This window comes from Gracilinanus agilis, chromosome 4 (assembly GCF_016433145.1).
Source record: "Gracilinanus agilis isolate LMUSP501 chromosome 4, AgileGrace, whole genome shotgun sequence".
NCBI lineage: Eukaryota > Metazoa > Chordata > Mammalia > Didelphimorphia > Didelphidae > Gracilinanus > Gracilinanus agilis.
In genome coordinates this window covers 177,082,297-177,096,114 of record NC_058133.1, presented here as the reverse complement: position 1 = coordinate 177,096,114, position 13,818 = coordinate 177,082,297, and the positions used below count along the sequence as shown (strand labels likewise).

The following is a 13,818-nucleotide window of genomic DNA, read 5'->3' as shown; positions in this document are numbered from 1 at the left end:
AGGAAAGTATATTAAGGATGTGAGAGGCCTGGGGATGTTATAAAGGGAAGGAGACAATAGATAGGATGGGATTTAAGATTAGAGAAAGAGCATGACTGTGGGGTGAATATCAGAAAAGACAGAAGGGGACTGAATCAAGGCTTAAAGTAGAGGGGCTGGCCTTGGTGAGAGAAAATGCAAAATCATCAGAAACAAGTAGAGACAGGAGAGGCTGAAGAAGGATGCCAAGGAATTTTCAGACATAGAGGGAGAGAAAAGAGAAAGATCACAGAAAATGGCTTCTATTTTCTCAATGAAGAATGAGGTGAGAAACTACTATGAAAAAGGGGTGCAGGAGAATGATATGGTCATCAATCTTAGACTAGAAGAGACCTCAGAGACTCTCCAGCTGGATTCTCTCCTGGATTCTCTGTTTTTAACAGATGAAGAAACTGAGATCCAAAGAAATTAAATAATTGGTCCAAGGACACACAGGTATAAGCATCAGAGGTCATATATGGCAAAAATTAAGCTTTGACTCCAGACCTAGTCCTCTTTGAAAACTGAGGAGAGAAGAGGGTTGCAACTGTTTGTGAAAGGAATGCAATAAAGGCCTGCCTTGCTACAGTGAGTATTCAATTGATACTAGACAAGAAAGATCTGAATTGGTCCTAGGCAGCATGACTAAGGGACTTCTCTGTACTGTTCTACAACATATAAAGAAGAAGAGAGTGAAGGATTCAGGGGGAAAGAGACAATGGCAAAGCATGAGTACGGATAAGATGAGGAAATAAGGGCTTAGAAAGTAGATGACAGTGGAGAATTGAATTTATTAGTTATGATTAATATTGGGAAAGGACATAATACATATACATGTATGTACCTACATATATGCACTTGTGTTTCTTTCCTAAACATGCCTACTTTTAAGTTCTAGAATATAAAAACAAGTATTAAATAATTTATTTGTTTAAAAAAGAACACTAATCTGTGACTTTTTTTTTTACACTGATAAAAAAGGAATAATGGCCAGAGTATATCAAAGACCTCATCATATTTTATCATTTTTATACATATGAGAATATGTAAAAATGTCTTTATTTTTGTCTGTACATGGAATTTCTGTTATGGGAATACCCCATAACAATGCAGATGTGCCTATGATTTGGATTCAGAGACTATATTTGAGTTTTTCCTGATTATAGACCTTGTTATCTACTAAGCAGTGTTGTATAGTTCATTGCACACACATATGTATGGGGAGGAGGTTGTTGAACATACATAAATATAAAGGAAGAATATAATAATAAGTCATATGCTGCATAGTATATGATGACATTTGTCATATGAAATATTATATAACATTTTACTGCAACAATAATAAAATATCAAAATACAATTTTTCCCATTTCATTGCAAGTTAGTAAAAAATGATTATGCTATAAGTAAATAACTTCTGGTTATTCAGAATAAAGGACTCTATGGATATTAAGACATGCCATGGAATGATAGATCCTAAATAGGATGAAAAAATATATATGGACTGAATTAAACTATGTAAAAACTGAAGCTATGGTTTTATACTCACTTGTCCATTTTAATCGTGCCTCTATACTGTCATCATTTCTTGTCTTTGGGTTACAGAATTCCGATGATATCGATTCTGCACTCATCCTAAAGGCATGCGGAGTTATTGTGGTATTGTTTTTTAAAAAGAAAAACACATTTCTTTTGTAACTTGCCAAATATAAAGGCCATTAGTGGAACTTGAGAAACTGTTGCCCCTGGATCAACCCTCTGGTTGATTGTTGGTTATGTCACTGGAAGTTATATTCATGCTTTCCAATCACTAGGGGGCATCCAAATCCCCAACACTTACCCATTAGGTTCCTTCAGAGTAATCTTTAAGGCTTGGGTGGGTGGGGGGAGAGAGAAGAACAGGACTCTTTGAAGCACAGATTGGGTTCTTGTATTCAAGAAACCAGGCCACATCTAGTACAGACCAAGTTACCTCAAGAACTGCTGCTGTGATGGACCCAGGTCACCCGGGCAGAGTGCTATGGCTTTCTATATACTGAAAAGGATATAAAATCCATGAGCCCTAAGTGATACTCCTGATTCTATCATTCACTAATATGTGACTTTGGACACACCATTGAATTCTACCTGCTGCCATCACCCTAAGTCTCAGTTTTCTGAATAATGTGCTCTTTCAAATTTCTTCAGCTGCTTCTCATGTAATAAATCAATATAAAAGTCATCTTCCCAATTAAGGAGAAACATACAAATCTAAAATTCCTGAGGTCTTTCATTTTTTTGAATTCATACTGTTTAAAATTTTTATTTGAAAGCAAAAATTTTGTTATTTTCATCATTAACCTCAAAAGAAATTCAAATGTTTTCCCAAGCAAAGCTGATACTTAGTAAAGATTAAAATATCTCTGGATTTCTAAGTAGGAAAAACTAAAATTGGTGTGATTCTCTTAACTCAACAAATTTTGGGGGGTAGACTTAATTCTCCCATCAATCACAAGCCATGTACCCTCCAGGCTTTTAAAAATCACTAAATGTCTCAGTATCACATTAATACCTACCTGACTATATCTTGGTTTCTGGTAGTACTTTCCAAAATCTTGTCATCTCCTTGTGGGTACTGTGACTTAATATTTATGCACTGTCTATTAGTGCCACAAAAGGATGATGTCTGTTGGGGGGGGAAAGGGAATACAGTTTCATGTTTTTCTTAGATATACCTTGCTTCTTGTGACTATTGCTCTCATTTTTTTAAAGTGTAGGGGCTTTTCAAAGGACCCATCCTACTATGATTAGCTCAAATGCTTTAACTTGTTCCATTTTCCCACTTGGCCTGGTTTACTCATCTTAGCCCCTTCTGGGAGCTGACCATATTGATGTCAAATTTAGTGCAGACCTAGTTTGGCTTGAACCAATGTTAGCTCAAAACTGAGCTCACAAGATCTCTTGGCCTCAGTTTCCTGGTAGGTGAGATGGCAAGTACACACCACCATACCTGCTTACTGTCTTCAATTTTTAAAAATTAAATATCCTATTTTAAACATCAATCCTAATATTTATACTTGCATTTGTAGTTATTTATAGTTAAATGAATTTTTAAAGTATAAAGTGTCCTGCATTTTTTAATTCTCTCTGGCAGGATTCTTTGTCTTTTTATCTTCATTCCATTTTTGTACCACTTCTTTTTTTACTTTACATTATTTCATAAAGATCTTCCCAAATTTCTTGGTATTCTTTATAATTGTCAATCTTTACTGCTTTATGTATTCCATTAGACCAGTGATTCCCAAAGTGGGCGCCACCACCCCCTGGTGGGTGCTGCAGCAAACCAGGAGAGTGGTGATGGCCACAGGTGCATTTGGGGGTGGTGAATAACTGTAAGGGGGCAGTGATAGTATGTGACAGGGGACGCCAAGTAATATTTTTTCTGGAAAGGAGGCAATAGGCCAAAAAAGTTTGGGAACCACTGCATTAAACTAACATTACACAATTTACCTAATAGTTTTCCCACTCTCGGACATTAAGAATGACCTTAGACTTTCGCAATTTCACATGATGCTGCTTAAGATATTTTGCTTTTAATAACAATGCCAGGATATGTTCCTAACAATGTGATTTTTAGGTCCAAGAAAATGATTATTTTTGTAGCCTTTACTGAATATTGCTCCAGTGTTCTCCAAAAATATTCTCAAAGTTTACCATGGAAATAGTGGGGTGATTCCATGGATAGAGAGTCAGGCCTAGAGATGGAAGATCCTGGGTTCAAATCTGTCTTCAGGCAAGTCACTTAACCCCAGTTGCCTTATCCTTACTGATCTTCTTGGAACTAATACTGAGTATCAATTCTAAGTCGGACAGTAAGGATTTGGAAAAGGGGTGGGCAAAGTCTATCACACCAGTAGCAAAGAATAACTAGAGTGGTTTCTCTACAATTCTACAGTTATGAGTTCTGTTGTTTATAATTTTTGCCAATTTGATTGGGGAGGAGTGAAAACTTCAAGCTATTTTATTTTGTATCTGATTATTAGTGAGGTTAAACACTTTTTCTTTTTGAAATTAGAATTTTTTTCAATGATCAAGCATAATTTTTCTCCCCATCATCTCCTATGACCAGAAAAAAAACAAACCACAAAACCCTTGCAACAAATAAGTATAGTCAAGCAAAACAAATTCTCATGATGGCCATGTCAATATGAGATTAAACATTTTAAAAGAACTGATTTTTCCTCTTATTTAAACTGTTTAGTAAAAGTTATACTAATGGGGGCAGCTGGGTAGCTCAGTGGAGTGAGAGACAGGCCTAGAGACAGGAGGTCCTAGGTTCAAACCCGGCCTCAGCCACTTCCCAGCTGTGTGACCCTGGGCAAGTCACTTGACCCCCATTGCCCACCCTTACCAATCTTCCACCTATGAGACAATACACCGAAGTACAAGGGTTTAAAAAAAAAAAGTTATACTAAGTTGGATGAGAGGTCATACTTGCCAGAAATAAATGTTCCTTTTCATGGTTTCTATACCATAATCTCACTTATCTCTAGGTCCCTTGGACCAAGTAGTCATGAAGACCTCTAGATGAGTGGCCAAAAGGAATAGCCCAGAGCCTATGTCCTAAGACTCACATATTTCTTTTGTGAATGGAACCCTAGAGAAATTCTGTCTCTGAATTCTAAATTGTTTGTGGTCTATACACATGGAATAATTCACAGAGAGGCCAAGAAGTATAGGTAAATTGTGAACTGCTTATATGGGAAAAAGGATTTCCCTAGGAGTTGGCCTTTAAGACAATGGACTGTCTTCAGCTGTCCATTGTCTTGTCTCTTTTCTCTTGTTGGATTTTTAGATTATCATTTGTATCAAGCATTAAATAAATATTGGGGATACAAATAGAAAAGTGTAGCGGGCCCTTCTCTCAAGCTCACACATTAATTGGAGGACATAGCTGACTATAGTGGACAGAGAATGTTGGAGTCAGGATGACCAGAGTTCAAATATGACCTCAGATACTAACTAGACAACTAAACCTTAGTCTGCCTCAGTTTCCTCCTGTAAAATGGAGATAACAGCACCTTCTTCAAATGGTTTTTGAGGATCAAATGAGACTATAATCGTAAAGTGCTTAGTGCAGTGCCTGACACATGGTCTGCACTATAGAAATGTTAGCAAATGTTAGCAGGGAATAATGAAGTGGTCCCAACCCAGACCCTGAGGGAGTTCAATGCCAGACCTCTCTCCTGACCTAGCCTAACCAGAGCATTGTCCAGGCCAGCACACCCCTTGCTTCCATTTTTTTTTTCAATTTTACCTGGTAATTCTTTTCAGGCTGGTCTCCAATACTTTCTTCAGGGACAGACTCAAAAGACTTCCATCTGTGACTGCCTTTTCTCTTATTCCTTTGGCCAGTGCTGCCCAGATTCATGCTCTGGAATTCTCTCACTGCCCGAATTGTCTTCACCAGGTTCTGGAAACGGTCAATACAACCAGGCTGCTCTATTGGTATTTGCAAAGAAGGAGGGATGTAGCAGTTTGCTGGGGGCCCAATGGCAACCCACATGGCCGATGTATCATGACTCTGTGCAGAGAGTCTTAGGACAGGCCATGAGATGTGCTGTTCCTGTCGCTTTCTCACTGCCTCTAGTTTGACTATCTTCTGTTCTGCATTTTGCAGGGATTCAGTCACCTGCTGCATTAAAGTCTGAGAGATCTTCAAGTTAAGAACACATTTACTGATATACTGCTCAGTTCTGGACTTGCTACTCATGTCTGGCTTGGCTTCCTTGGACACCTCTTCTATGTGTGAACTGAAGGTGTCACTGAGAGGATGCCACTGCTCAGAGGATGACTCCGTGCCCACTTCAGAAGCAGTGATATCATCATAATCAAAGAGGGCATCTTTGTCTCTTTCAGGTGATTCTCCAGTCATGGACTTGGCTCCTTCCCTTCGGTTTTTTCCATCTCCTAAAGAAATATCTGATGTCGTAATTTCTCCCAAATCGTCATCGCACATATCCAAGTAACATGAATAGATTTCATTTATTTCAAAACTACAGAGGCTCTCATCTCCACAACTTGGGCTACAAGCCCTAGCCAATTCAGATGTAGTATCATGACTCTCCATTTCCTTCGCTGTCATACTGCGATTCAAAACCTCACCATCCAGTGCTGCTTTCTCAGGTAGAGCTGAGTGGCGTTGTGGTGAATCGGGCTGACAGCCTGTGAAAGAGAATGATACCTTAGGACACAGGACTATGGAAGAGGTAAAGCCAAGATGGCAGAAAGGCAGAAAGAAGTACAGCTAGTTTCACCTCTCATCCCCTAAAAAATCTCCTCCAAATATCCAAAAAAATGCACAAGACTGAGTATGGATGAGGAAATCCAAAGGGGGGGGGGGGGAATCACAGTATGTCATTTTTCTAGCTCAGATGTACAGAGGGAGGCAGAGAGGTCTTCAGACATAGGGGGTCTGGTCAGGAGGTCAGCAATGAGACTTTGCCCTGGATCAGACAAGCTCTGATAGTCTGCAGATCCCTAACCTGAATTGTTCCTGAGATCGTAGAATAACATAATACTCCAAAAAAGCAACCCAGAGAATACCTCCAGAAGCCTGGCCATAACATAGAGTCTAAAGTCAAGAATTAGTTTGGAAGAGTAAGCAAACAAAAAAAAAATCTACCATAAAAAACTACTATGGTGATAGAGATGCCAAAGACAAATCCAGAAGAAGAGAATGACTCCACCAAACATCTAGCAAAGCCTCAAAGAAAACCTTGGACATGAACTCAACTAGAATTCTTAAAAGAGATGAAACAAGAATTTTAAATGTTTTTATAAATGAAATGAAAGTGGTAGAGGAAAAATTAGGAAAGAAATTAGTTATGGAAGAACTGAAAAAGAAATTAATAGCTTGACACACCCAAGTAAACAGAAGCCCAAATGACTCCATAAGATATATTCAAACAAAATGAAAAGGCTGAAAAAATAGAAGAAAATATTTGACATCTCATAACAAAAACCCAATAGAGATAAAAACCTTGAGAATCATTCAACTAACAAGCCCATGAGCAAAAAAAGATTCTGGACATCACATTTAAAGAAATCTTAAAAGAAAATTATCCATATATCTTTGAACCAGAGCAAAGTAATACTAGAAATAATCTATAGGTCATCTCCTAGGAAAAAAGTCAACATTAAAATAAAAACTCCCAAGAACATTATAGTTCAAATCTGGAGTTTCTAGGTCAAAGGAAAAAATACTGAATGCAGTCAGAAAGAATTCAAGTACTGAGGAGTGATACTCAGGATCACATATGATTTAGCAGCCATCACTACAAAAGAGAAAAGAACTTAGAATATGATATCCCCAAAAAGTATTAGCTTATAATCAAGAATAACTTAACCATCAAAAGTGAGCATCAGGGGAAACATTGATTTTTCATAAATAGAGGACTTTCAAGCGTCATTAATGAAAAGACCAGAACTGCAGAGAAATTCTGAAGTGCAAAGACAGGAGGTTAAAAAGAAACATGAAAATGTGAATGTGAATGAACAATGATAAGGACTAAACAAGGATGAATTAAGTTAAAACATAGGAAAATGATACATTTACCCTCTGAACTCTATCATCATCAGGAGATGATACAAGGAGATATAATTAAGACAAAAAGCCTAGGAGTGATTCTGTTAAATCTTAATCTTAATGGAGGAATGGAAGAGAAGAGGAAGGGGAATATACCAAAGGAGGAAAAGAAGAGAAAGGTTAGGGAAAGTAGTTCACATAATTGGGTGTACAAGTATAAATGTATACAAAAAAGCAAGCAAGAGTAGATGAGTGAGGCTCCTATCTCACATTTCCAATTGCCTTTCAGACATCTGCTGCCTGTCCAGTAGCTATGTTAAACTCAATATGTCTGAAATCAAACTCATTATCTTTCCCTCTAAGCCCTCTCTTCTTCCCACCTTCTCTATAACTACTGAGGGCAATGTCATCCAGTCTTCTAAGCAGGCAACTGAGGACTCCTCATCCTGGACTCCTCTCCTCTCCTCCATATCCAATCTGCTGCTGCCAATTTCACTTTCACACTATGTCTGGAACATGTCGTCCCTTCTCTCCTCTGGCCTCACCGTCCCTCTGGTGAAGCCTCCTGTCACTTCCTGCCTAGATTACTGCATTAGCCTACCGGAGGGTCTGCCTGCCTCAAGTCTTTCCCCACTCCAGTCCATCCTTTATTCAGCTGCCAGAATGACTTTCCTAAAGCACAGGTAGGGCTTTGTTACTGCCCCTACTCAGTAATCCCCAGTGGCTCCCTATCTAAGGTCAAACACAAGATGCCTTGTTTGCCATTCAAGGCCCTTTATAACCTAGCCCCCTTCTATCTTTCCAGTCTTCTTATACCTTCTCCCCACCACAGACTCTTTTGGCACTGGCCTCTAGGCATTGTCTCTGGCTGTTCCCCATGCCTGGAATGCTCTCCCTCCTCATTTCTGCCTACTGGCTTCCTTAAATTCCAGCTAAAATCCCACTTTCTACAGGAATCCTTTCCCAAACCTTCCCAATTCTAGTGCCTTCTCTCTGTTATTTCCTATTTTCCCTGTTTGTACATATTAGATTGTGAGTTTTTTGTATCTCAAATGATTACCACAGTGCTTGGCACATAGTAGGCACTTAGTAAATTTTTATTGATTAACTCTTGTATAAACAATTGTCAAGGGAGGAAAGAAGAGAACACAATGGGTACAGAAATATATTTCACTCCACAGGGACATAGAAGGGAAGGTGTGAAGAAAGGAGAATGAGGAGGACAGGTTGAGGGATCAGACCTAGCAAAATAAACTCTAAAGATACACAAAGATATTTATATGTATAGCTCCTTTTGTGGTGGCAAAGAATTGGAAACTGAGAAGGTAGCCTTTAATTGGGAATAGCTGAACTAATTATGGTATATGAAGTGAAGGAATACCTTTGTGCTATATGAAATGATGATGGGCAAGATTTCAGAGAAACCTGGGAAGATCTGTTTGAATTGATACAAAGCAAAGTGAATAGAACCAGGAAAATAACTTATACAATGACAATATTGTAAAGACAAAAACTCTAAAATAATTAGGACCTCTGATCAGCATAATGTTCAATGTGATTCCAGAGGACTAATTATCATTAAATATGTTACCCACATCCTAAAAGAGAGGTAAAATATTTATAGAACAAAATTAGATTATTTTTTTGGACATGGCCAAGGAGGAAATTTGTTTTAACTATACATATTTGTAATAGGGGTTTTATTTTTCTTTCTTACATCAGGAAATAGCATTAGGGGTGGAGTGAAATGGAGTAGAGTGTGGATGGGAGGAAGAAGATTTTGTTGAATAAAAAAAATTTTTTTTAAAAATAGGGTGATGTAGAAAGGAAGGCAACTAATGAAAATCTGAAGGAATATTCTGGAAGAACTCACAAGATAGTTTGAATCTATCTAGAAAGAAGGTCTTTAACCTGGGGTCTATGAGCTTTTTTTTTTATCTTGATAATTATATTTAAATATAACTGGTTTCCTCTGTAATTCTATGTATTTTATTTTATGCATTTAAAAATATTATTTTGAGAAATTCATAGGTTTCACAAGATTGGGCCAACAGGTGTATTATGACTGAAACCAGTTAAAAACTACTTCTCTCAGTGTGCCTATGAAAATAAATATAAGAAGTTAAAATAATGTTCTACCTGAGAATATAAACATTCATGCTCTGATCTTGCCCCTAGCTGACTTGATAACCTTGCTCAAAATACTTAACCTCCCTAAATCTCATTTCATTCATATATAAAATGAAAGGATTGGATCCAAGTAGACAGAGTTCCTGAGGTCCCTTCCCACTGTGCCATTTTGTAATTTTGTGCATCTCAGTTTTTTAAGAAACAATAAGAAAAGTCCAGGTGTAGCCGAAAGCACCTAGGAAAAGAGCTGATGGGACAGAGCCCTGAGTGCAGAGGTCAGAGGTCATACCGGAAGTCTTGGGCTTTCTCTCAGTTTCTAAGATGGTGATGGCAAACCTAGTCATTTTTGATGCAGCCACATAAAGAGAAGTATGGGGCCACATGCTGTGGATGAAACATTTGCTGTAGTGTAGTATAAACACTCCGTGCACTATAGATGACAATTCTACCTATATTCATTTACCTATTTTGGTTTATTAAATAGTTATATATTACAATTATACATTTTTGTTATTTAAACTATAAATATCAAAAAATTATGGTTTTTTTTCTCAAAGTGACACACCACCCGAGTTATGCTCGTTTTTTTAGCGAATTTTGACACACCAAGATCAAAAAGTTGCCCATCACTATTCTAAGATAATCATACACCTTTGTTCATTTCCTCTTCACTATGACTCTGTGAGATCAAGGGGGCAAATACTAGGTATACAAAGAAAGACAAAAGACAATTTTTGCATTCAAGAGGCCTATAAGCTAGGGCACATTCAGTACCCCTAAGTTCATGCCTTACCTGTTTCCTTTAGCTCCCGGACTTCCAAATCAAGGGCCTCTCTCTGACTTTCCGATGTCATACCTAAATAAATATTTATGTCCGGATGCTTTTTACATCTTTCAACATTTGAATTTTCAACTGGATGGGTTCTTTGGGCTTCAATTAAATCCTGTAACAGAGATACATTTTCAAGGATATTTCAGCTGGCACCTCAGTGTCAGAGACATGTCCCATCACTGGAGGGCTTCAAGGAAAGAATGACAACCACCTGCTGAGGGATTTCAGGGTAAATTCCTGTTTGAGTATGTTTGGATAACAAAGTGTCTTCCAATTCTGAGATTACAGCAGAATTAATTTATTAATTAGGGATAATATGAATATTAAGTATTTAAAGAAATAAAAACCTCAAAAATTTCCATTGACAATAAAATGTCTTACCTTTAAGTCATTCTTTAGAATATATCTAATGTCTTGAAGATTCATAGTTCGATCTTTTTGTTTGACTTGTATGCCTGTCTTAACAATATCATAGTAAGTTTTTGGAAGTCTGGCATCTGCTTCTAAATGATTCCCCAAAACTATAGATTCCTTAATAACTGAACCTTCCAAACCATTCCAAGGTAAGGTATCTAGAAGAAAAAAATTGCATAAGGGAATTAATCATAGATAAATCAACAAAATGAAGTTATATAACCATACATAAACCATATCACCTTTTTAGACATCAGTTTCTTCACCTGTAAAATGAGAGTACTGCTATGAAATATTTTGCAAATTCTCCAATACTCAGAAAAATACATATCAAAACAATCTTAAGACACCAGATTTTGACCATTAAATTGGAAAAAACAGCAAATAAAATAAAATAAAATTCAATCTTAATTGTGCTATAGAGAAGTAGATATACTTATATTGTTTGTGGAACTACAGTTTTTTTGAAAATTCCTTGAAAAGCCCTTTATCAAAACATAAAAGTCACAAAAATGATCTTAGCCTCTGATTCAGTAATCTCATTATTGAAGGTCTACCCTAAAGATAACAAGGAAAAAAAGACTTATCTATCCAATGGACTATAGTCACATAAGTAAAATGCCTAGGACTGTGATGGTGAACCTATGGCATGTGTGCCAAAGATGGCATGCCCATGTCCTTCCCAGCAGTTGTTCCCTTCCCCATCTCTACTAGGGGCTGCACCTCCCCACCCCTCTGCACTTATTTCCTCCCCTGAGGGGAGCACTCAGGCCATGCCCCTCCCTTTCTCCTGGGAGGTGGAGGGTGGGAGTATCTCCTCTCCCTCCACCTGGCTGGGCCCCACCCCCTAAAAGATCTCCACTTTCTTCTTTCCCTCTCGGCCAGCCAATAGTCTGGGGGATGATTCTGCCCCAAAAAGGCTCACTGTGCCCCCTTCTAACTCCTGCTCTCAACCCCCATGGGGTTTCTAAAAGGTTTGCCATCACTGGCCTAGGAAATGAAACTTTATAGGTGATCTTGTGTTTTACAAACCAAATTTTTTTTTTCAAAAATATTTCCTTTTGTGAAAATGAACATTTTTTTCAGGTTCTGTTTTTAATAAATTCATGACACCAAAGGGGGAAAGCCTAAGAGTCAGAATGGGGGCTTCCATGAAAGAAAAAGAAGAGTTCTGGATGATATTTTATTTTACAATACATTAATTTTCCCCCTTGATTTACCTGTTAATATTTCTTGTATGATGATACAAAAGCTGTAGATATCTGATTTGACTGTAGCACCCTTCTGCAAGATTACCTCTGGAGCTGACCAACTGTACAGTACAGTAGGGATGGGAACACGGGTCAGGTCCTTGTGGACACTTCCATCCTGACTAGAGCACAAAAGCATAGAAGAAACACTTCACAAGTCTTAAATAATCATTCATCATGGCACCTCTCTCCTCTCCCTCCATGAATGTAAAAACATTAAAAACCTCACAAAAATTGCTTTCTTATTAAACCCTTACCAAAACTGTGTTTTGGTTCCAAGGCAGAAGACTATTAAGTGCTAGGTAGTGCTAAGGGGATGAAGGGATGTGCCCAAGGTCACACACCCAGGTAGTTGCCTGACACCAAATTTGAATCCAAGATAGTCTGGCTCTCTATCCCACTAAACCATCCAAACTGCCCACCCCAACCTCATTCCAAATTTTTAGAGAATAAGTATTTCTCCATTCTTGCTTTATACACCTAACTTAGAAAAGTACAGAACAAGAACAAAAATACAAGAATGGTATCCACCAAACTAGAAAAAAATTCGATTTCTTTTTAAATAACCATTTATTTATAAATAACCCCTCCGGTTAGAATATGTACTATTTATTTGTCCTAAGACAGAAGAGTGGTAAGGGATAGGCAATGTGGGTCAAGTGGCTTGCCCAGGGTCCCACAGCTAGGAAGTGTATGAGGCCAGATCTGAACCCAGGACCTCCCCATATCAGGCTATGACTCTCAATCCACTGAGCCACTGAGATGCCCCCAATAACAAAATTGTATTTCACCCAGCTAAACTTTAATACCTTCTCTTCTATAAGTTTTGGATGAACAAAAATACAAGAGAGCATAAAAGAAGCAGAGAATCTGAAATATTAAATAATGCCATAGTGGGGGGCAGCTGGGTGGCTCAGTGGAGTGAGAGTCAGGCCTAGAGACAGGAGGTCCTAGGTTCAAACCCAGCCTCAGACACTTACCCACTGTGTGACCCTGGGCAAGTCACTTGACCCCCATTGCCCACCCTTACCAATCTTCCACCTATGAGACAATAGGCCACTTAAAAAAAATGCCATAGTGTCTGAAACATTGACATATCAATCTTTCTTTGCAATGAAGACATTAACAGAGCCACTCAGCTTGCGTTCTCTTCCTCTCACTCTGCTCAAGAGCAGAGAAGAACGATCATCAATGGCAGGCAGCAGCTGCTAAAAAGCAGCACCACAAGCCGGCTTCACGCTCAGAAGAGAACACTACAGCTCCTCCTCGTGGTTACCTCCGTGCTACACTTTCAGCCACAATTCTCTAGTAACATACTATAGAAATGATCCCTGAAAGTATAGTCTTAATCAACAGCTCCAACATGGCCCCAGCACTCCCCAGCCCACACCCCTCACACTCAGGGTCACTTGTTGACACACAGCGCTGCCTCCACAACAAGGACACCCAGCACCCAGGCACTCCCCAACAAGGCTCCACAACCCCTCTGACAGAGAAACAAAGGCCTTGGCAGACCCCTGGCCACAGCTGGAAGACCCCTGCCTGCCTGGACCCTTCCAGACACCCTGGTCAAAATTAACATACTCCCTCCCTCCAGCCAGACACCT

The 13,818-nt window shown here is 38.6% G+C and overlaps 1 protein-coding gene and 1 non-coding gene across 2 annotated transcripts in view; both read right to left on the bottom strand.

Annotated features, from left to right (window-relative positions):
- TEX14 (testis expressed 14, intercellular bridge forming factor) overlaps positions 1-13,818 on the bottom strand; it is a 141,227-nt gene that overhangs the window by 64,405 nt on the left and 63,004 nt on the right. Inside the window, exons 10-15 of the mRNA XM_044675064.1 lie at positions 12,182-12,333; positions 10,929-11,119; positions 10,509-10,659; positions 5,447-6,222; positions 5,315-5,388; positions 1,568-1,653 (exon numbers count right to left, since the gene is read on the bottom strand). Of these exons, the coding sequence (XP_044530999.1) occupies positions 1,568-1,653; positions 5,315-5,388; positions 5,447-6,222; positions 10,509-10,659; positions 10,929-11,119; positions 12,182-12,333 (1,430 nt within the window). The remainder of the gene's footprint in view (positions 1-1,567; positions 1,654-5,314; positions 5,389-5,446; positions 6,223-10,508; positions 10,660-10,928; positions 11,120-12,181; positions 12,334-13,818) is intronic.
- LOC123248301 lies at positions 13,342-13,558 on the bottom strand. Its single transcript, XR_006506347.1, has one exon. It is a non-coding gene; the product is annotated as a small nucleolar RNA U3 (small nucleolar RNA).